Raw genomic sequence first — 22,545 nt, forward strand, 5'->3', positions numbered from 1 at the left:
TAGGATTGCAGCTTTATACCAACATTCAACACAACCTCACCAAGACCCAGTCGAAATGGGAGTTTTAAGCTCTCATAAAAAGTGGTAAGTGAGAATATGAGAGGCTGGGGGCGGTTAGGACTGGCCTAAAGAGCAGCTGTGGGCAGAGCTCAGCTCACCATGGGAGCCTTGGGTTGATGGGACTCTGCTTGCATATTAATGATGGTATTGCTTTCCTCAATTCAAAACCTGCTCTTTTCAGAAAGAAAGAGCATTTCTTCCTTTTCCCCTTCTCCCCAGCATATGTTTGGTTTATTTTTGAGGGGGAGGGTTGGCTTTTTTAAGCTACATGTGTGCTTTTGGGCTGGATGCTCTGAGAAGCTCAACTCAAGCACAGAAAGTTTTCAAGCTGGCTTTAATCATCTTCACTTGCTGCCCCAATACTGTACATGCAGGTACAAGCCAATGAAAATGTGAATACTTCATGGTTTTTTTCCCTCCTTGGGATAACTGGCTAAGAATATTTTACAAAATAGCGTGCACCCTCACAGCCATCAGTCCCGCTGCATATAAACCACAAAAATACAAGAGTTTTACATTAAGAAAGACCACGCACATATAAAACATTACATAACACGGGTAGAAAATTGCCATTTGCTTTTTGTTTTTAAATCTATTACCATTCTCAAGTATCCATCACAAGCCCATCCCCTTGTCTTGAACATAGAACTGGGGCTTCGAGGCCCCCGAGTTCACCCCTCTGTGGCATTGATTTTAAGGTGGAGTTGTTCAACTTAGGAATCTGTCATCAAAGCAAAGTTTATCACAAAATACAAGCCTAGTGGAGGCAGCCAGATTGGTTCACCGGTGCGGTTACATCCTGGTTCCCAACAGCACGATGGGTCAGCGTGTTGGTTCTGTATCAATTCTGCACCTAATTCTGCTTTTCCCTCAGGTAGCGGCTGCACACAGACAGAAGGTTGGTGTGTGCGTGGTGTGAGACATCTGCTGCCTCTTGCGTTAAAGATCGAACGCTAAGCAATTAACTCGTGGCTAATGAGTCCTGACTATCCCAATCTTTTGGGACAATTTAGGTAACTTTTCTTAATGCAACTCGTTGGGGGCTTTAGGATGGAAATGCGAAGCAGCGCGGGGTTGCGTGTCCTCGCGTGGTTGTGTGATGTACCTGCCACGATGCTCGTCTCAGCCTTCACGAGAAATGCTGTGGGTCAAAACGAGTTGTGGGTGCATCTCTCATCGCCTTGTGCCTTTAAAGACCTCGGACCCTTTGATATAAGTTTTATTTGCCGGTGGCGTCGGCATTTTGTGCCCTCGTACTTTCTAGGGGGCCGATGCAGTTTAAAAGGCATAGGCTGTGTTTAAGGATTTGTGAGCTGCAGGTAAGATCCCTTCTATGTCTTTTTTAGAAATAGGAATTCTGAATTGTTTTGCTAGGACGAATACGTCAGCTTTGGTACTTCTAAAATATCAGTTGATGCTTTTCTCTGTGTGCTTCTGTGGGTTTGGGTGCTGTTAGTAATCTAATTCAAGGACAAAGTCTAATTCAAATTCAGAGCTGCTACTTTACCAAGTGTTGCTACTAAGACAGATGTATATATTTTTATATTTGAGGTATAAACTTCTGAGATTAATGACAGATTCTTTAGCCCTGGCTAATATCTTAAATAGTCCAGGTGCTTGTTCATCGCTTAATTTTGAGGTGGGGAGTAGGACAACATGATGGGGAAGATTATTGACTTTGAACTGCATGAAAAGATCAAGCCCTTTTAAGAAAACAAGGCCACCAACTTCAAAGTGCTAACGAACGTTCCACGGACACCCACTGCGGGTCCCTGGCCGGTGGGGTGCTGCTCCAACCAGGGACCCCCCGCATCAACCAGGGACCCCCCGCATCAACCAGCGCTTCACGCTCCTCCCTGCCAGCCTTGGGTGAGTTCCCCTCTTTTATTGGGATTATACGGACCGATCCCATGCGATCCAGGTCTAATCCCTGCTGGAGGGAAACGCTTTCTGCCTGTTCTCAGGCTCCACGCAATGGGCAAAAGCTTTAGCGAGGGTTTGGGCAGCAACATGGGCTTCTCGCATCCAAGAGGGGGCTACAAACACGCACAGATTTTGGGATGCTTTGGAACAGGAAGGATGAAATGGGGGTACCGACTGTCCGGCCAAATCATCCCCCCCGGTGGAGAAGCGCTCAGGCCGCTCGCTTCCCTCACCCTGCAGCTCAGCAATTAGTGCAAGTGCGAAACGAAGCGGAGGTTGAGCCCCCGGGAGCCAGCGTGGGAGCGGGTGGTGGATGCGCATCCTATGGAATTGCTCTTCATTGCACAGTTAACAACAACGACAAAAAAATAACCTGAATGTGATAAGAGTGCACTAAGCTCTGGTTCTTAATAACAAAACAAAAATAAAAGGGGGAAAAAATAATGAGGTATACGAATAATCGGAGCTGCAGGCAGGCACAGGGGTTCACCAGCTCTGGGTGGCAGCTGCGAACCCGAGCTGTTGTTCTGTGTGTCCTGCTGCCGTGTCCGTCCTGGTGTCCGTGCCCGGGGTTGAACAGTGTGGCGGTTATTCAGACAACAAGACAAACACTTAGGCCCTTTACTGGACATTCTTCCAAGTCAGCTTCTAAAACCTAAACCTTCCCTAAATACAGACGAGCTTGGTTAAGGTGTGAAGGTTCTTGTCTCACCTGGTCACTTTTTGGGTAACTCCAGCTGTGTTACAGCACATCTTTAGTCCGACAGCTCTTATTGTGGACACTTAGTTGTTTTCCCCCATAGGAAGTCTTTTCTGCAGCTTTCAACCTTCTTTTTAGCTCATAAACATCCCTCTTGCACCTCTAACAAGCAGCCAAGGGTTGTGGTGTTTCCTATGCTTGTGAACACGGAGTAGAAGGAAGACTTCCAGTTGAAACAGCTTCGCCAGAGAAACATCAGAGCCTTTGGCACATCCTGGGATGCAAACCTTGCATTTACTGCAGGTAATTGCACAGATCTGTCCGGAGGCATGAAAACCCAAAGGGAAGCGGAGAGAGCTCTTAATATCTTTTTCTGTTTGCGATGCGAAACACATTTAGACTTTGAATTCGGCCATTGAGAAGAACGGTGCCCGAACACCGTTCCTTGACCTCTCAAATGCGGTTATGTTCCAAATCAGTAACCCAATGCACACCCTTGGGGGAGTTTACAGATGTGCGTTGTCCAAGCGTTTCACATCAATCTGGGAAAGAAGTGTCTGAGTCAACTGGAAGAAGAAAATAGAAGGTGGACTCTTTATGCCTGAAAAAACATCACCGGGGATGTTTTTATAAATGGCCTTATATCGGTAAAGACTCTTAAACTGAACTCTCTGCTGCTGGGTATTTGCAAGCCCACTTACACAAGCAAAGGTATTGAAACGTGTTATTAATAACTCCTCAAATACAAATGCAGGCTTGACTTGGCAAGTCTGATCGCTGCTGGAGCAGGGGTGTAAGATGGGGAGCAGAAGTGGTTCCCTGTTGGCGTTTCTGGTCTCAGATTTGCACTCAAGAGCTACGTCTGTAGCTGCTTCTGGAGAAAAGGTGTAAGAGCTGGATGAGGTGCTGTGGAGGGAACGGTTCCCGCTGTCTCCGTTCCTCTGTGGTGTTTTCCAAAGCAACTTCATAGGTTCAGTTTTCTGGCCGGGTAATTGGTTCTGAATCGAACTTGATTTCAGGAAAACTATGTCTAAGTGTCCTCCCCCTGGCTTTCAACGTGTGGTGATGCTGATGGAACTGGAGCTCGTTTCTGACCAAGCCCAGAAGCCTCTCTCACCTTCTGGTGCCCTGGAACACTTTCAGTCCCTCAGCTTTGGCAAATAAAACCCATTCCAGGCATGCAGAAAAGCCAGGGCTAACTTAGGCCTGGGCTTGAAATCATGTCGTATTTTCTGTACTTTGCTGCACAACTGGGACTTTTTTTTCCCCTAGAGCTTAGGGGATGTTTAAGGATCATTTCAAGGCTATTTTGGCAAAATCCATTGCTGTTACTCTGGAAGGTTCCCTTGTTCTGACACTGGGATCTACTGCTGGTTGTAATCTAGCAAGGTCTGTGTCTCACCGCTGGGGATAAAACAAGCTGCAAAACCCATTCAGTTCAATATTATTCTTTCTAGGGGAAAATATCTAGTAAGTCAAATAGTTTGAATTTCCTTTCATGGTGGAAGGTGGAGGAAAGAGAGGAAATAATCTAACACATAATACCCAGTCAGTGCAGCCACCTTTTGCAAATCATATAGTACATTTTTTACCAAAAAAAAATGCCCTTTGCAATAGAACATTCCCCCAGAAAAAACCCCGGAGTGCAGCAGCTTGTGGGTTTTCTGGTGTGTCGCGTGTAGAAAAGCAACCAGGTGTCTCAACTTCTTTGTTCTTGTTCAAGGAGGGAAAACATCTTGACCCTTGGTCCAGCGGGTGAAGGAATAAGAGGGACCTGAAGCTGTGATGTAAACGGGGCACGTTTCAGTCTCTTCTCCTATTTATTTTTACCCATGTAAGTGGCAGGTGGGTCCTGACCCGGATCCTTCCCCAGAGGGTGAGAACCAGCTCCCTGGGGGACGGGCTGTGTTGTGCTCTAAGTGAAGACATCAAGGTCCTGATGGATTTTGGTGACTCTAGTGAGTAAGTGACAATCGTTTGAAGTCACTGTCACGGTGGCTCCACCTCAGCAGCCTTTTGAGGAGCAGGAGGGGTCGTTCCCACAAACATCGCGTGGCAATGAGGGAGAATCCGCTGCTGAGCAAGAACCGGGGTGCAGTTTGTTCCGACGGTCCCTGCACCGTTGTCCTCCGCTGCATCCTCAGTCAGTCCACAATAAAAAGCAAACTGAAGCTGTTGGGTTTTCCCTGGAGCGCCTTCCAGGTGCTAGTTCTTTGCTCTGCATTTTCCATGGGTTTTCCAGCTGGTGTGGAACCAGGGAGCTTTTTGCTGGACCCAAGTGGCAGCCGCTGTCCTGTGTTCCTGTTGCTGTTCTCCAGCTCCAGAAGATCATTACAGTGCTTGTGGGGAGGGCGACCAGTAAAGTTCTGCGACTGGCTGGGGGAATGTACGGCCAGCGGTTCCTGTGCCGGCCGGGAAGGAGCGGGATGCAGAAAACCCCTGCGGAGCTCCCTTCCCTGGGGATGTGGTTATTGTCCTACCACAGGCAGATTTATCATTTTGCCATTGAAACAGAGTTGGTAAAGCAAAAGCAAATCATGTTAGCTTGAAGGAGCACAAAGCTTTTCCTCTTTGGATGCCTTCCCTTGCGTATATTGAAACAATCCAGCACCCGGGGCAGGGAAAGTCGACGCTGACCTCGTATAACTGCTTGGTGCTCTGGAAGGAACGTCATGTGTGAACCGATGTTTATTCCCATTTCAGCCATCAGCACACCGAGTTTCCATCCTCAGAACACTGGAGACTCGGCGCATCCCATGGTCCTGTACGTGGCCATTCCGCACACCTCCAAATAGCGTATTGATCCATCAACCCACTGCTCTTGCCGACGAGGATTTAATCCCTTATGAAACGGACGCTGGGGAACCCCGGTATCTCCATACCCATCGGCAGCATCCAGGCTGCTCTTTCCTCAGAGCTCTACAGCGCTTTTAATTCGGTAAAGATCCAAAGTCCACAAGAGCGGTTGAAATTCCGTGACAACGGTGCCGCTCAGATCGCGGTGCCGGGTAAAGCAGCCGCCGAGCAGGGTTGTGCTGAGCCCCGGGATTGGAAAAACAGCTTCATCGCAACAGGCTTTTCCTTTGGGTTTGGGTTCGTTCCGTTGTGGCAGCAGCTTCGAGCTGGTTCGTCCTTCCCGGCGTCCCCAAGAGAACCGCAGGTTGGGTTTGTTGTGCTCTGTGCATTGTGAATTTTTCTGCTTCGCCAGTAAATAACTGTAAAAAAAATCCCACCTGTGCTGTGGGTTGGTTTGTGTGAAAGACTGAAGGTCAGAGCCATGTGGTTGGTAAAAATTCCCCATTAACCTCTTGTCCTCTTCCAGTCTCGAGACTGCTCGTCTTTTGGTGTGTTGGTTTTGTTTTCCTCGCTTTTGGAAACTGATCCTTCAGGACAGTCATTGTGGTTAAGTACATTTTATGAAGAAACCAGAGTTTCTAGTGGTGTCTCCCCTGAGTATTTTCAGCAAATTTCATTAGGCACCTTCAAAAAAAGCTTCCGTAATTCTTAGTTTTGCTACAAGAACTGGTCCCTCGGGGGGGAACCAAAATGCTGCTTTAAAAACAAACAAACAAAACATACACACAAACAAACAAACAAACAAAAAACCAAAACCACTCATCCTGATAATAAATTCAAAGCATCTAGTCCTTTTGTTCATAACCTCTCAGTCACCCTAATTCCAGATCAGCAGAAGATGCTGTTGAGATGTTCCCCTGTAGCTGTACCGACTAGTCGAGAGTTAGAGAAAGGTGCAGAGTCTGGGAAACCCTCTGGTCCTGCTTGGAATTTGGGTATCGAGGAGAGTGGGAGCATCCCAGACCCCGGGAGAGCATCCTGGACCCTAGGAGAGCATCCCAGATCCCTGGGGTGCATCCCGGACCAGGGGGAGCATCCCAGATCCCTGGGGTGCATCCCGGACCAGGGGGATGCATCCTGGATCCCCGGGGGAGCATCCTGGACCAGAGGGAGCATCCCAGACCCCAGGAGAGCATCCCGAATCCCAGGAGTGCATCCTGGATCGCAGGGAGAGCATCCCGGATCCCCCGGGAGCATCCTGAACCTGGAGGAGCATCCTGGAACCCAGGAGAGCATCCCAGACCTCGAGCTGGTCCTCACCAATGAAGGGGCTGGGATACAGACGATCAACGAGCATCACGATATTCCTGCTCCGTCTGGTCACCTTCTCCTGACTCGGATTTTCACGTGAGGCATCGCAGAGTTTCTATTTTGGGTCTCGCTTTGGCCATACAAACCCATGGTGGGTGGTGGAACACGAGGGTAAGACCAGCGTACGCTTCGGGGAGGTGAGCGCACCTTTTTCTGTTCAGTCTCTCGCTTTGGCAATGTCACTGGTCACAGGCTACATGCTACCAAAAAGAAACCAAAGAAAAATGGCCACCAGAAGTGCTTGCTCAGTGTCGCAGGATTTGTGTTGGAAAACGAACAAACGGGCAGATGTTCCCGGTCGACCCGGAGTCTCTTAGATATTGCAGAGAGTGAATGTGTTGTTAGCACGTGGCAAGCTACATAATAGAAGATGCTACATTCCTTGGAAACAAAACCAAAAAGAAAAAATAGTGCTGAGTTGGATATTTTTCTGAGTTTTTCTTTTCTTTGAAAAGCTACCTTTTCCTCAGAGGCAAGGAAAAGAAACCTCATTGACGTGCTGCTTGTGGCGGCGCCGGATGGATCGGACCGAGCTGCTCCGGCCGGGCGGGCGGCAGAAACGCGGCGCTTGGGTAACAGTCGGGGGCCGGTCGGCAGCCGCAGCCCTCACTCTGCCTCACGGCCGGGGTTTGGTTGGGGTGGGTTCTTTTGCTTCTCCTTCCCTTTGCCTCCAAACCCAGGGCCCTCGCTCCCCCTGCGATGTTCCCTCTGCTCGGGGAGGAGCGTGTTGAGAGCGGGGTTGTTTTGGGAAGGAGAGTTAAAAAATAAAGAGAAAATTAAAAAAAAAAAGAGGGGAAAGAAAAAATTAAAAGAACAGGATATTTAGGATATTTACAGCTATCCACTGACAGTTTTGGATGTCTCCTGTCCCCAAGCTGCCACCTATGGGCAGGAGGGGCTGGTGGAGCTCTCCAGGGAGGACTGGGAGAGCCGGCGCGTCAGGGGCCCAATGCTGGAGTCGGCCAGCGAGGAGGTGGGGAAGAGTTTGTACCAGCCCATTATGGTGCTGGAGAGATCCAGCTCCTCCAGGACGATCTGGGCCATCCCCATGAAGCACTTGTGGTCCATGCGCCCGTAATCGCCCCAGACGATCACCTGCGGGGCAGAGGAGGCGTTAGGGGAGCTGCCCTGCAGTCACCTGTGGGGCAGAGGAGGTGTTGGGGAGCTGCCCTGCAGTGCGAGTTTTGGGGGAAAACTCGGTGAGTTGGGTGCGATCGGGATGGGGAGCCTGCGGGCTGGAGAACAGCAAAGAGGATGCTGGTGATGCCCTGTCCTCACTCCCCTAATCCCTCCCTGTCCCCAGGTATCTGTGTGGGGACACATCACCTGCAGGACTTTGCCCTGGGGACTCTCCTCGAAGAGCAGAGGCTGCTGGTATGACGGGTCACAGGTTTTCTTCACCGCCTTGGTCTTCTTCTTGGCCAGGCACACGCCGTTCTCCAGCAGGTAAACTTTCACGTAGGTGGCTGCGTTGGAAAACGGGTGAGAAACAGTGAATCCCAGCACAGCACCCATCCCCATCGCGTCCCCTCCATCCCCATCGCTCCCCTCCATCCCCATCGCTCCCCTCCATCCCCATCACGTCCCCTCCATCCCCATCGCTCCCCTCCATCCCCATCGCATCCCTTCCATCCCTGACCCTTCCCTCTCCAGCCACCTACCAGGGATGGACTTGGAGCCCATCTTCGGGATAAGTCCCCTCGCCTGGATCACCTCCACCTCCAGCTGCCCGTTGCGGTCAGCCATGCCGACATGGACATCGCCTGGGCGGGGGGAGGAGACGCGCTCAGCGCCCTCCCCGCTGGCCACCCCCCCAGCAGGGACGGCCGCAGCCCCCGGCTGGTCCCCACCAGCTCTCTGTCCTTTGTGGCGCTGCCCAAAAAGCAGGTGGGAGGTGTCACCTCCAGGGCTGGCAGCTTCTGCACCCTCAAACCTGCTCCTCCATCCTCAGCGCTCAAGCACACCGAGCATCCCGCCACCAGGCGCCTGATTAATCGTGAATTTGGAGGCAGGACAAAGCCGAGAGAGCAGCATAGAGAGAAGTGGGTGAGAGCTCCCCCACCCCCAGCCTTACAGCGTGGGTTTCTTTTTTCCCCCCGTGATGGGAAAAGGGGCTGAGATTAACCAGAGCTGGGATTAACCAGAGCCGGGGTTACCCAGGCTGTGCCTTGGCCGGGTGATGCCCTCAAGGGCTGGAGGGGTCAATGGCTCAGTACCCACCGGGGGCACTTCACTGGGGTCCTTCCCCTCTCCCTGGGGAATCTGTGGGAGAAAACGTGGCTGGGGAGCTCGCTGGGAAGTTGTTCTCCCGCTTACGCTGTCCCGTTGTACGTACGTATGTCCCTTGGCCGGCGGGTCCCCGTCGCTCACTGCCTTGTGGCCCCAGGGGGTGGGAGATGGGGACGGGGAAGGGGCGAGCTGATGTCCCAGCGGGGTTTAACAGGAGCGAGGTGAGCCTGGATGTTCTCAAAACACACTTGGCATTTCAACAACGAGTCAGGGGCTGCACAAGGAACCGGCAGCGGGAACAACAGCCCAGGGCATCCCCAGCCATGCACCAAGCTGGCCATGCTCAGCGGCGGGGGACGCTGCCGGGTTGAGCTCGTCCCCCACAGCACGTGTCACCATCCCCCCGCAGCCCCGTCCCTCTTGCTGCAGCATCCTTCAGCCCTGCTCAGCCCCACACCAGCCAGAATGCAGCCCTTGCTCTGCGGGGGTGGAGATGGGACCCCTGTCCCTGGGTAGGGACCCCCCCCGGGCTGGCACTCACCCATCGGCGGGGTGGCCAGTGTTTGCCGTCCCACCAGCTGGCCCGGCCCCAGCCCATCGAGGAAATCGCTGAACTGGCTCTCGGCTCCCAGCCGGGTCGTGGGGAAGATGAACCTGCCCCGGGGAGAGCAAAGGGCTGTCGTGGAGCATCAGCGGCTCCAGCAAGACGCTCTGGGAGCACAGGGAGGGTGCCCAGCTCCTGTCCCCCCGGTGCCACCCCCTGTGCCTTACGTGCCGTCGGAGCTGTTGCTGTTGGTGCTGCCATCGGTGGATTCCCGGCTGCCCTGCCGGGTGACCCTGGTCCTCATCTCCACCGCGATGCCGGTCTCCGTGCTCCTCCGGATGTTGCTGCGCAGCTTTTTGGGGCCACCCTCTGGAAGCCGAGATGGGGAGTGAGCCTGGGAAGCACTCGCTGCCACCAAACCCTCAAACCAGATGGAAGGACCGGCCAGAGCCTCCCTGCGGGCTGCTCCCACCTTCCTGCGATGATTTATCCATCGTGGTTTATACACCTCCCTGGGGGTGAAGCTCTGCAGCGCCCAGCACACGATCCGGTGCTGGAGGGGACCCCCAGGCTGCCTGTGTCCCAGCCATGTCCCCACCACTGCCATCGTGCCTCTGCACGGCTGACAGCCCGACACGAGCTGGTGTCGTCCTTCCTCCCCACGGTCACAGTGTCCCCAACGCCACGTGTCCCGTGTGGTGGCAGATGGCAGGACACGAGCATCCAGACCTGGCACTGCCGGCAGCCCCGCTCCTGCCGCGGGAGCGTCTGTGTGTTGTCACCGCGCCGCGGCTGCTCCTGGGGGGGCCAGGTTTGTCCTGCTAATTTGGGGCTGTCCCCGTAATTTGGGGCTGTCCCTGCAGAAGTGTTTTCCTGACCCCGCAGCCCCCCAGAGCGGTTGCTGCTCCCCCGGATGCCGCAGCCAAAGGGTCCCGGTCCTGCCGGCCCCAGGTGAGGTTCTGCCGGGCTCCGGCACTTTTTGCGTGGCTTTTGGGGATAATTAAACCCCTTCAGGAACCCCTCGGATGTGCAGGGCTGGAGGGCTCTGAATTCACTCCTCTCTATAAAGCATCTCCCGAATTGCAAAATGCCAACGAGAACCAGAATAAAAAAGCAATAACTGAAGAAAAAGCCTGCGCTAAAATGAGGCTTTTGCTTCCTCCGCCCTTTAAAAAGCTATTTTAAGCATTTAAATATTTCCCAGAGCCAGAGTGCTTGACAAGTCCTTTCTCCAAGCTCTGTCCCTGCCCACAGCCGGGACTGGCGTTACTGGGAGGGGGACGCTGAGCCCAGATCCCCCCCGTGCTCAGGTTTGCAAATGGTTTTGGCACCTGGAGCAGCATTGGGGATTTCAAACAGCTTTTTTGGGTGTCCCCAGCGGCCGCTCACCCGTCTGGTTGAGCTGCAAGGTGCTCCTGCTCCACTGGGACAGCCCCACGATGGCCACCATCTTGGCGCCCAGGCTGGAGCGTCTCTTCTTGGTGATGGTGACGGAGTCGGCGCTGCCCCGCACGCTCTGCTCGATGTTGTACATCTCGCCGCTGATGCTGGAGCTGCGGATGACGCTCCGGGCCGCCGAGGAGCTGGCATCCCCGTTGAACATGGTCAGGCGCTCGCCGGCTCCGCTGCTTGGGATCAGCTGTGCGTTGTTGGGGGAAGCAGGGGGACATGTCAATGCCACCAACGCCGGGCGGTGGCACTGGCCATGTCACCGCGCTCCCACCCAGAGCGGCCCCACAGGGCTGCCGGACGCGGTTCAGCGGTTGCTGCCATCCCTTCCCCATGAATATTTAAACTCCAGCGGGATGGAGCATCCATCTTCTAAGGAAAGGTGAATTATTAACTCCGGGCCAAGTGAAGCCACTTTACGATAATGGATGGAGGCAGGGCCTGGAAAAATATTTCTCTTGCAAAAGAGACAGAGAGAGATGCAAACCTGGATGATCATCTAAGGCTGGGAACGGGGCGATGCGGGGGCTTTGCGGGGCACAGGCTCGGTTCCAGCACCACTGAACTCACGCATTTATCAGTTACAGAAGGGATGCAAACAGGGGCAAGTGGGCGTTTAGTAACTAATATCACTAATGATGGGATTTTCTGTCTTTACCATTTCCCTCCCCTGTGCCTCAGTTTCCCCACCTGCAAACCTGACTTTAGGCTGTGCCTAAACAAACGCACGTCCCTTTGCAGGAGGGCTCAGAGCCCGGTCCCGGCCTCTCCACGCAGCGTTACGGGCAAGAGGAGTCATGGCACAACCCAGCCCCGTCAGTTCTAGGGCCAGGAAAACACAAAAGGCTCCCGCTGCTGTTTTCCCTGCTCGGCGCTTCAGCCGCCAGGAGAGCACCGGGCTCTGGTGGCAGCAAATTAGATCAGGAGAGCACAGCACTAATGGGATCATCGCCAGCACAACACACACACGGATAATCCACCGCAAGGGAAGGGGAGCGCACGCTCCTCAGCCTGAAGGGGTTTGCTTTACCCTGCCCGTCATTTTAACCCGTATCTCTTTTCACAATCTGCTTCTGGCCTCTGCGGGAGCAGGTGCTGGATAGGGACATCGGGGGTACCTGGTGATCAGTGCTGAGACTGTGCCCGAGCACCAGGAGCACCGGAGCCCATGGTTCCCACCACCGAGCTGGCCTCAACATACTACAGCATCCTTGGCACTGCCACAGCATCCTCGGCACTGCCACAGCATCCTCGGCACAGCCAAAGCAGCCTGAGCACCGCCACAGCATCCTCAGCACCACTACAGCATCCTCGGCACCACCACAGCATCCTCATCCTGCACCAGCATCCCCGGTGCCACCTCTGTCCCCAGCTCCCTGTCCCCAGCAGTGGGTGGGAGATTCAGGGAACACCACCAGTGTTCCCTTCAGCCCCCACCCTTTCTTATTTTATTTATCCTCTAATATTGCAAACCACCAGGATTCTCAGAGCAAGCCAGCACAATGCCTGGATCACATGCCAGCCCCTTCCTCCTCTGCCATGGAAACGTGTCCCCAAGCTGCCGGGGTGGGGGGCAGCACCTGCAGTGCCCCCCCAGCGCTTACCACACACCGTCCTTGCCGGAAATAACAACCAGCGCCGAGAAGTTCTCCGGGGTGGCTGCGGGATGCTTGGAGCCCCCATGCACCGGCCGAGCAGCCGGGAGCGGTGTCATGGCTGGAGCATCCCCCGGCTGCCCCCGCCACCGACGCACAGCACGCAGACAAGCAAAAGCAGCTGGAAAATGGGTTCCCTGTTGCATTTCGATCGTGGCTGCCAGGGCAGAGCCCTCCCCATGTCGCACCCCGAAGGAAAAGAGGAGACGGAGGGATCTTACCGCCCTGCGCAGGTGGAGGAGGACGGGGCAGCGCCCGCCCTGCCGAGGAGGCTCAGCCCCCCAGCCCCATCCCTGGCTGGAGATGAGGGTGATGGGTCTGGTTAATCTTTAAAGGGTTCTGGAGAGCGGGGCTGTGCCAGCGCTGCTTCAGCATCTCCTTCAGCATCTCCATGGTTACACAGCTGACCCAGTTCTCCTCCCAGCCCCGAGCAGAGTGGTCCGGCAGGGTGGGATGCGCCTCCGTGGGGCTGGGGACATCCCTGTGCCAGGCTTTGGGCACCCCATGACCCCACTGGGACCCCCAGCTGGGTGTCATGGAGCTGATGGGGGATGCCAGAGCTGAGAAAAGTGGAGAGAGAGGCAGCACGGAGGGTGGGGGGTTATGGGTGACCCTCAGGATGTGACAGAGCTTTGTGGTCCCGCTGCGTCCCAGTGAGCAGATGGTGTAGGGGCTACATGGGGTGAGGAACAAACTGGGGCTGCAAGGGAGCTCTGGCCCCAAATATCCCACTGAGATACAAACAGGGGGCAAAGTATGGATGGGAAAAAATGGTGTTTTGGTAAAGGGCTGGCCGGGATCTGCCTGGCCAGGGAAGGAGGCGAAGGGGTTCTGGGACCGTCTGCTCCCTCACAGCCCCCACAGTGCGTGTCCCCAGGGACAGATGGGACTGGAGAGCCCTGGCCATGGGGCAGCGTGTCCCCTCGCCCCCGGGCTGGTCCTGCAGCCCCCAGCATGGAGGGAAAGCACTGAAATACTGTTGTTGTCTGGAGCAGGTAATTCCTCAAATCTGCATTTCTGGGGAAGAAAAAGCTTGTTATGGGGCTTTGCCAGTACCGAACAGGGCGCAATGCATTGGGACAAGCTGCAGTGACACAGACCACAAGCATGTGCTCCTTGTATTGGCAAGTCAGGCAAGGGCTTATTTCCCCTAAAAGTACTTAATTCTAATTAATTGCTTCAGATTTGATAGGCAGTTGCTCATATAAATTTAATTGCCCAGGAAGAGGTGTGATTCAGCACACATGAGCTGAGAACTTGTGAGTAACTCCAGCTACCGGAGTTAAGTGTCTCATTGCTCAGGCAGGTTATAAAAGTTATATTCTGGCATAAAAGTTCTGTTTTGGCTGAAATGTGCTGCAGGCACAGCATTAATCCTCCTGCACAACCTCCATGGGAAACAGAAACCTTGAAAGTAAAGGATGGGTCTAAATGTGCTCCGTTTGTGAGAAAAGTGGAGCTTAGAGAAGTTCAGTGGGGCCAAGCTGGGGCTGTGCTGGGGGGTCCTGGGGGAGCAGCTCCTGCCCGAGGATGCTGCAGCCCCCCACCTGGAGAAAGGGCCTGGCCGTTGTGCAAGGTTTTGCAAGCCTGTGCCCAGGAGGAAGAAGAGGAAGAGGAAGGTAAACCCTGCAGTGTGCTCCTGCCCCATTGCTCCAGTTGGGATAGCTCTCCAAAAGGCACACAAAGCTGAATCATGAAGCTGCTCAGTCAACCTGCACCTTCCTCAGTCCCGGCTGTATCCGCACCACCTCAGCCACAGTGATTTCCATGCAATCCCAGGAGTGAGGATGCTCCTGGCAGATGGGATCCATCCAGGAGTAACAAGGATGGTGAGCGGATCATCTCCGGGAGGGACGGGCAGGAACGTCGCAGCCATTTCTCACTGCAGGGGGAGAGCCGGGGGCACCCATGTCTACCCCTGCCTAGTGGTCTGAGCTTGGGCTAAGACCCCTCAGAGATGCTGGTAGCCCAGGGCCAGTGCCCTGACCGCACCGTCCCTTTTCCCCGTGTCCCTACGTGACGTCTGCCGCTCAGTTAAATCAGATCTGCGCCGAATCCCGTCGTTTCCTTGGCAACATAAAAGAATCAGAGGAGCAGAAGCCACCCGGCGGGGCTGTGGCTGGGGGACAGCCAGCTCCCGCTGAGCCCAGCCTGATGGCTCGGCCACCTGGCCAGGGCTGGTGGCACCGCGGCCAGCACCGGCCAGCCCTGCCGGTCCAGGCTCATCCCACGGATGTGCCACCTGGACCAGGCATGTCCAGCAGAACTCGGTGCCTCCGCATTGGCCGCACCCTGGGGCTGGTTCTGGCCGTGACGGGTGGTTTGGGACAGAGCAGGACCTCGCTGGGGACGCGCATGAGCGGGTGCGTGGCCGCCAGCGGCAGCTGCTGTGGGTACGTGATGCTGCAGCCACACAGCCCCAAAAACTGGGCCACTTCCATGGGGAAGCAGTGGGGACGTCAGAAACCAGCCCAGGGCCTTTGGTGGCCCGCGGGGTGGGTCGGGGGCGGTGTCACCTGCACCCAGACCCCAACCTGTGGCGCAGACACCCAGAGCTGGCACCACCGCGATGGGGATGGCGCCGGTACCAACCTCCAGCGGCACGGAGGGGCTGCGGGAAGGAGTTTTTCGCGTCCCCCGGCAGCCGCTGCCTCCCCGGCTGCACGGCTCCGAGCTCTGCAATGCAGCTCACACCGCTCGGCTGCTGTGTGTGAATCCCATCAATATTTCATGGAGCTGCTTCCTCCAGGGGAAGGGCTGCTATCAGCTCCGGCTTTCTGCTGCTCCTACCAGCTCTCCTCTTCTCGCAGAGAACATCTGATTTCCTCCCAGCAGCCTCCCCATTCCCTCCCCTTTCTGCATTAGCAAATATCTCTTTGCCTTTCAGGGGCTCTGTCTCCCACATGGGCCAAGAGTCCTGAAGTCCCCCTGGGTTCAAATGGAAGCACGGACCGTGTTGTGCCCGCAGCAGGGATGCCTGACGCTACAGCCCCGTGTTGGGCTCCCCAGGATGAAGCCGCTGGCCCGGCAGCTCCAGGATGGGTGACCAAACCCGCCCAAAAGCCTGTGAGACCCCAGCTCCATGTCCAGCAGCAGGATGGTGAATGTGGCCCCGGTGCCAGCAGCATGACCTGGTCCGCTCCAACCCGCAGGTCCCAGCAGGAGCCAGAGGGCAAGGCAGGCTGTTTGCAGGAAAAAAAGTTGCTTTTTTTAAATGCTAAGACTGCACTATTATAGCAAGGCTTCTTAAGGGATCAGCAGAAAACTTGCTTGCCGTAGGAAGACTTCTGTGAGCCACAGCGATGCCAAGAGCCGGCGGGAGCCTGGCACTGCCTGCAGCAAACACCCGTGAGGATGAAATGGGGATGAAGTGAGAGCCCGGAGGTGCCATGCCTGTGGAGAGGAGCGTCGGGACGTGGGAGGCGGCACGAGTTTGCCCGGGCAAAGGGATGTTGGTGAAGGTACATCGCGCTCAGGAGAGATGCGTGAGCACAGCAGAAGGGCTGGCTCGTGAGAGGTGTTGGTGTAGAAGGAAATGGGCACACGGCTAAACTGGGGCTGGAGGTGAGAAGCACGGGAGCAGCCGCTCCACTGCTCAGAGAAGGGGCCGTGTGGTGCACCCGGCTGTGCCGGGGCTGGTTCGGGCCGGTGGCCCCTTGTCCTGTGCAGAGGGACAACCCCAGACATCTGTGCCTGGCAGCAAAGCCGCTGGGTTTGTCCTGCAGGCAAAGCCCATCCTTGCGCCGCCAGCCCGCAGGGATCCGCAGGCTCCTGCTGTCAGCACGCTAACAAAATAACGCAGCCCCGTGGGATGTTCCCTGGGCACCAAGCGATGCGATTCAGCCCAGGGCTGGTTGTTTTGCTCAGCCTCAGAACACCCCTTGCAATGCTTCCAGGAGCCCTGGGAGCGAGCACTGGCCATCGCAGAGCCTGGTATGGCCACCAGCTCCTGTGGGGACGACTCTGCAGCTCCGTGTGAGCACCCGGGCGGTGGCACCGGCTCTGGGGACCGTGTCGAGGTGCGGAGCAGCTATTGCTCCGCAGCAGCTCAGCGCACACGGTGACCGGCCAGCCTGGGCCCGTTCAGGTGCTTCCCCGCTGCGGGGGACCAGTGATGCCAATGCTGCCCTCAGACTTCACCCCCTTTCTGTAACCCCAGTTTGGGGAAGGGGGGAGCAGCACAGGGGGCTCTGCCCCTACTGGCACATCGTTTCACTCCTCCTCATCAATTCTCTAAAGGATTTCCCTACAGAACCAGCCACAGCACCTGCACAAAACACCACGGAGGGCAGAACAGGCTTCCCGGATCAAGCAGAGCCAAAGCGAAGTAGGCAGCACAGGCTGGAGCCACCAGGGAGACGTGGGTGCTGGCGTTATGTGTGCTGCTCAGTGCAAGGACGAGGCCCCAAGACGAGCCCTCCCCAGGCAGGACACCCCGCTTTTGCCGGTCCCTACCCCCGTTTCCCCGGTGGTGGGGACCAGCATGCACGGGACGGGTTGACGTCAACGGGCTTTCAGCAGGGATGATGGATGGCACGGGAAAGCGCTCCCGTTCCCGAGCCGCTGGCTGGGAAACGCTGCCCGGCGCCCCGAGCCCGGGAGGGCTCCGCTAAACCAGCCCTCGGAGATGGGGGAGCCCTCGGGAATAGGGGAGCACGGCCGCAGCCCCCACGCTTTCAGTGCAGCCATGGTTTTGGGGTGTTCACGTCTCAGAGCCTGGGGATGTTTTAGGGATAACAGGTATACCCTGTCAGCAGCCGTGGGGTGCGGGGGGAGCACCGGGGCTGTCTCAGTGGGGTCGGGGGTCGGGACCCCTCCCTTCTCCCCGCCAAGGGCTACCGGAGCGCTCATCCCGCTCCTCCCGGCACCGCATCCGCGACGGGCATCCCCAAAACCACCGCGCCCCGCTCGCCGCCGCCGCCGGGGGATGCTCGGAGGCAGGTGCGGCCCCGCTCCTCGCCGGTGGCCGCGGGGACCGAGGCGGTCGCGATCTCGGGAGCGCCCCAGCCCGCCCCGCCGCCGCGGGCACTCACCGCTGCCGCCGCCGCCGCCGCCGCCGCCCGTGCCCGCTCCTCCCCTCGGCCCCGGCGGGCTGCTGGGAGCGGCGGGCGGGGGAGCCCCGGCCCCGGCCCCGGCCCCGACGGCCCGGGCGGCGGCGGAGAGGGGCCGGCATCCCCCGAGGGGCCGGCCCCGGGCTGCTGGGTGCCCTCCTTCCCCCCGAAAGCTGCGTGCTCCCAGCAGCTGCACCCCGAAAACCACCGGTTGGACCCTGCGCCCGTCGGTCAGATCCAGTGGGCTGCTGATTGCACCCTGCACCTGCCAGGCAGACCCCAAGAGCCTCCAGCCAGATCCTACACCCATCAACAAGATCCCCAAGAGCCTCTAGAAGGAGCTTACATCCATCAATTGGACCCCAAGAGCATCCAGAAGGACCTTACATCCATTAAACAGACCCCTGAGAACCTCCCGCAAGACCTTACACCCATCAACTGGACCCCAAGAACCTCCAGAAGGACCTTACATCCACCAACTAGACTCAAAGAGCCACCAGCAGGACCCTTCACCTGCCAGCCAGACCCCAAGTGTCGCCAGCCAGACCCTACACCCATCAGTTGGACTCCAAGAGCTGCCAGCCTGACCCTTCTCCTTCCAGGTGGACCCCAAAAGCTGCTGGCCAGACACCACTACTATTACCTGGACCCCAAGAGCCTCCAGCCAGACTCCAGGGCTCCCCATAGGACCCTCCAGCAGACCTGAGGCTCCTTGGCCTGTCCCTGCTCAGCCGGGGTGGCCGCAGCACTGGCTCCTTCGTGATCACATAAACTTCTCAGCTCCGATCCCCTTTAGCTGCCACCAGAGCGTGAGCGCGTCCCTCCCGGGGGGACAAGGACCAAGGGGGACTTCTGGCGCCCTGGTTCCTTCCGAAGCAGAAAGTTGGAGGGGCCAGGCAGCCCCAGTTCCCGTGCTGCCCTTGGACTCACCTTGGCTCCCGGGATCTGAACGCTAATTTCTCCCTAAGCAGCGTCTCTTTTTACTCATGGTAAATTCCTCCAGCGCTTTCCCTGCGTTCCCTCTGCAGGCTGCGCACCGCGGCTGACATGGAGCCACGTGCCAGGAGGAAACCCTCCTTCGCCAACTTTAACTCTGTCTTTCCCTACAATAACGCCGGGCTCAGATTTCCCACTGAGTGGGCTCCCCATCCACACCATGGCGGGGGGTCCGGGGCTGCCACCGTATCCCAGACTGTGGGGAAACACGCGACCTCGTGGGCAAAGCCTCTGCCAGGTCCTTACATCGAGGGCAAGGTCTTGGGGTGATTTGGGACCATGTCCCTGGGTGGGTGGGTTAGTACAGTGCTCAATGGGCACCCATGGGTGCAGGGAGGGGAAGGGGAGAGCCGGGATGCTGCGGGTCTCAGCGCTGTGCACAGGAAAGCTGGTTAAGGAGCAGGAATAGCTGAAAGAACTAAATATGGAAACTTGGATAAAACATCGCTGAAGTAGGGAGATGGTTTCCTAACAGAATTCAAAGCTTATAAACAAACTCAGGGAGGGAGAGAGGTTGTCTGGAGGGGGCCTTTGTGAGTAATATTTAGAAAAACTGGCTGAAAATATCTCGGTAGGGAAAGCTATTTCATCAAAGCAAACTTCCAGCTTTGTGGGGAAAGTGTCAGTCCTGGGAACATATTGTTTTGAGGGAAGAGATAGTGAAAACACCACTCAATTGTGAACCACCCCTCCTTCCCATCCTAATAAAATGTTCGATTTTATTTCAACTGCCACATTTCAATGATAAAACATGAAGTTTCACGGCAATAATAAAGTACCAATGATAAAGTTTTCCATTCAATTGGCAGGAAACTTTCTGACCAACTGGTTTTCTGCTTCTCTTGGCAGGTTAAACTGGGATCCCTCACCAGCCTCCCATCAGGAGTGACCTGGGGGCTCATCCCCATGTGTTTGGGGCAGGGGAGTGTGGCACCAACAGCCTCCACAGCTGATTGGGATGAGCAAAAACTGGCATCCCATTGGGACCCCCCCATCTCTAATGTCTCTTAATTGGTTAAGGAGCTCAGCTCTCCACTTTATCATCTCCTCGCCGCCTTCTCCTTCACCTTTTGGTGTTGTGCTGGCGAAAGGGGGCTGGTTTAATGTGATTACTCCGGTAAAGCCCACTTAAGAGGATTCGTGGGGCTTGGCTTTACGGTACCGCAGGGGGATGAGCGTGCTGGCCGTGGGATGGTGGAAAGTGTGGAAGAGGCTTTGTAAGCAACATGGTCGTTGGCACCTCAAACCGTGGTGTCCCACGGGTGACCCCGGGATTCCGCAGACCCCTTGGGTGCCACGTGCTGCCTTTACCTGGCTCTGCAAGGCAGAGATTGGCCCGTGGCGCAGCTGCTGCTTGTCCCAGCGAGAGGTGCAGGTAATGGGAAGTGGAAAACACAAAGAAGGGGGAAGAAGTGCCTTGGCGGGGATCTGGGGCTGGTGTTTGGGGAGGGAGAGGGCTGCACCTTGTAAAGGAATATGGGGAGAGGATGGTTTATGCTGGGACTGGGTAAACCCAGCATGTTTTACAGTGTTTTCCAGAATAACACTGCTCCAGGCAGGTGTTTGTCCCAGGCTGTGGATCGGCAGAGGGGTTTGTCCCCTGGGCAGCTCAGGGACGAGCGTGTTGCTGCCAGTGCCGTGTCAGCTCTGCAGCTCTCCTGCTCTAGCACCATGTCCCACTTCTCGCAGGAAGAAGGAGCTACACAGAGATGCTGTGAAACCTCCTTTTGCCGTTCTGCAGGGAGCCATCGGGTCACGTGTGCTCACCAGTATCCTACTGGTAGAGCCAGTGTGGCTGATCTGTGCTGGGCAGATGCGTCTGCTGCTCCCCAGGGTGCTGCAGGCTCTGGTCCTGCAGCGGGACCACGCGAGCTGAACTGAATCCCAAACCCCAGTTCTGAGCCAGCAAGATTGAAGTCCTCAACTGGAAACGGGGCCTCCCAGTTAGAACTGGGCTGAGCATCACTGCTCATCTGCAGCTCAAGTTCAGGTTTCTGGATTTCACAACTTTTTAAATGACTTTTGTCATCTCTGGGGATGGAGGCTGGGAGATTGTGGTGCTCCTCTCTGGGTTGGAGAAGGTAAAAGCACTTGCGCTGTTCCAGGAGCCGAGTTCAAACCCCAAACCACCCGAGAACAAAAGCTGTGGGTGACCCAGAGCTCTGGGGCTGACACCAGAGTGTCCTCCAGATGTTCTGGTCTCCCAAGGAATCCTGCAGCAACGTCCAAACCATCATCTCTGCAACATTAAATTATCTTTCTGGGTTTTTTTTCAATAACGTGGCCCAGGTTTCCACAGGGCCTCCAGAAATGTGTGTATGTGTCCAGGCATATTGATATATATTAACTTAAATATCATATAGATGGACCAGGTGAGTACAAGCGGATTAGGAGCATCAGGTGCGGGGGGCATCTGCAGGACTGACAGGCCCCAAGATCTGGTCCTAAATAGCTTCTTTTCCACAAAAATCTACAAGGCAGTATGTCTGTGTCCATATAGCATTTACACCCAGGTTTTTCTTATTTATGCTTTTCTTTGCTCAGGGATAATTGCTGCAGAGCAACAGCTGATTTGGGCTGAGCCCAGAGGGCTGCTGTAACGGGAGTCCCGGGGGACAGGAGAGGGCTAAGCCAGATGCATTATCTCTGCCCTAAGTGCAAATTTTCTAAATTATGAAGCAAATTCAGCCTTTCCAAACCCCAACCCCAGGGTGCAGTCAGCGCAGCTCCATGGCATCCCGGCTCAGCAGGTACCAGCTGTCGGTGAAGCGCGAACTCAACAAACCACCACCAAATTTCTGCAAGCACCAATAAAGCATTGAGTGGAAAAAACGCTTGCTGCTTTCCCTCTTGTTTTTCTTGGCTCCTCTGCGTTGCGGGCGGGCTGACACAGGGAGCTCTGTGTCTGCAGATGGCTGCGATCCTTGGGGAAGCCGCGCGGCTCCAGACAATGCGCCCATTGCTGCCGGGAGAGCAGGTGGGGAGGAAATGGAGCGTCGTGGGCGCGGCGGCGCACAAAAGGGTTCGGCGGGAGGAGGAGGAGGAGCGGGGTATTGTGCAGAAAACCCTCGAGCGGGGCCTGGTTCCCAGCAGGAAAAAACAGCTGGTTGGTTTGACAGCTGCGCCCGGCAGCAAAGTCAGCGGCGGCGCCGGCTAATTGATTTATAAATGAGTCGTTTTGAAGAGGGGCCGTAGAGCATTGCACATCTTCACCCTCAAATGTTACAAAGAGGCTAGCTTAGAAATTGTGAGAATGAATTAATTTTAAAAAACCCAAACAACTAGCATGACTTTTATTTCTCTCGGCTGCCTTGCAAGTGACCCTGAGATCATGAAGCTGCAAGACTCTTAATAAAACTGCAGGAGTTGCTGCAACATCTGTCCCACTTCAGTGCCAACGCAGTCCTCGGGGCGGCTGAGCTCTGAAACCGCAGCGTACGCAGAAATTTGTCCCATTTCCTACACTTGGGCAAATGCCGTGCAACAGAAACCGCGGATCCGAACTCTGTGTCTGCAGGACACGTGAGGGATTTTGTCCTCTGGTGCAATAAAGAGGCAAAGATGGACTCTTAAGGATGTAACTTTTTCATGGGAAAAATACTGAAGCAGCATGAGTCACGCTTCAGTGTAACATGTTCCTGAGCCAGAAAAGCAGTCCCTGGGAAACACGATAGCTGAGCTGGAGCACAGACTTTTGCTTGAACTGGCTCCAGCCTGGGCAGGATAGTAGCAGAAAGTTCCCCTGCGATGACAGATCTGGGGCCTGAGTGC

General features: G+C 55.7%; 1 protein-coding gene and 1 long non-coding RNA gene across 5 annotated transcripts; one reads left to right on the forward strand and one right to left on the reverse strand.

Moving 5' to 3' along the window:
• Positions 1-377: 377 nt before the first annotated feature.
• Positions 378-18,992, reverse strand: RIMS3 (regulating synaptic membrane exocytosis 3). 4 transcript variants are annotated; one of them, XM_065041642.1, is made up of 7 exons: positions 18,709-18,992; positions 11,013-11,262; positions 9,851-9,992; positions 9,621-9,733; positions 8,512-8,613; positions 8,177-8,316; positions 378-7,945 (listed from the first exon to the last, which is right to left on the reverse strand). In XM_065041642.1, the coding sequence occupies exons 2-7, from the start codon at positions 11,224-11,226 to the stop codon at positions 7,733-7,735; spliced, it is 924 nt and encodes a 307-aa protein (XP_064897714.1). In that variant the 5' UTR covers positions 11,227-11,262; positions 18,709-18,992; the 3' UTR covers positions 378-7,732. The 4 variants fall into 4 exon arrangements, with proteins under 4 accessions (XP_064897714.1, XP_064897715.1, XP_064897712.1 ...); XM_065041643.1 differs by lacking the exon at positions 18,709-18,992 and adding an exon at positions 17,761-17,850; XM_065041640.1 differs by lacking the exon at positions 18,709-18,992 and adding an exon at positions 12,949-13,164.
• Positions 17,788-22,347, forward strand: LOC135576426 (uncharacterized). The gene is made up of 3 exons (XR_010468153.1): positions 17,788-18,767; positions 19,624-21,751; positions 22,093-22,347. It is a non-coding gene; the product is annotated as an uncharacterized LOC135576426 (long non-coding RNA).
• Positions 22,348-22,545: the final 198 nt, after the last annotated feature.

The sequence above is a fragment of the Columba livia genome, chromosome 26 (assembly GCF_036013475.1).
Source record: "Columba livia isolate bColLiv1 breed racing homer chromosome 26, bColLiv1.pat.W.v2, whole genome shotgun sequence".
NCBI classification, from domain to species: Eukaryota; Metazoa; Chordata; class Aves; order Columbiformes; family Columbidae; genus Columba; species Columba livia.

Excerpts from the sequence above, each read along its gene's own strand:
- RIMS3 (XM_065041642.1), bottom strand. The coding sequence starts at position 11,226 with ATGTTCAACGGGGATGCCAGCTCCTCGGCGGCCCGGAGCGTCATCCGC. Across the intron at positions 9,993-11,012 it reads CTTGCAGCTCAACCAGACGG|AGGGTGGCCCCAAAAAGCTG; the intron begins GTGAGCGGCCGC and ends CTCGGCTTCCAG. Across the intron at positions 8,614-9,620 it reads ACTGGCCACCCCGCCGATGG|GCGATGTCCATGTCGGCATG; the intron begins GTGAGTGCCAGC and ends CCCCCCGCCCAG.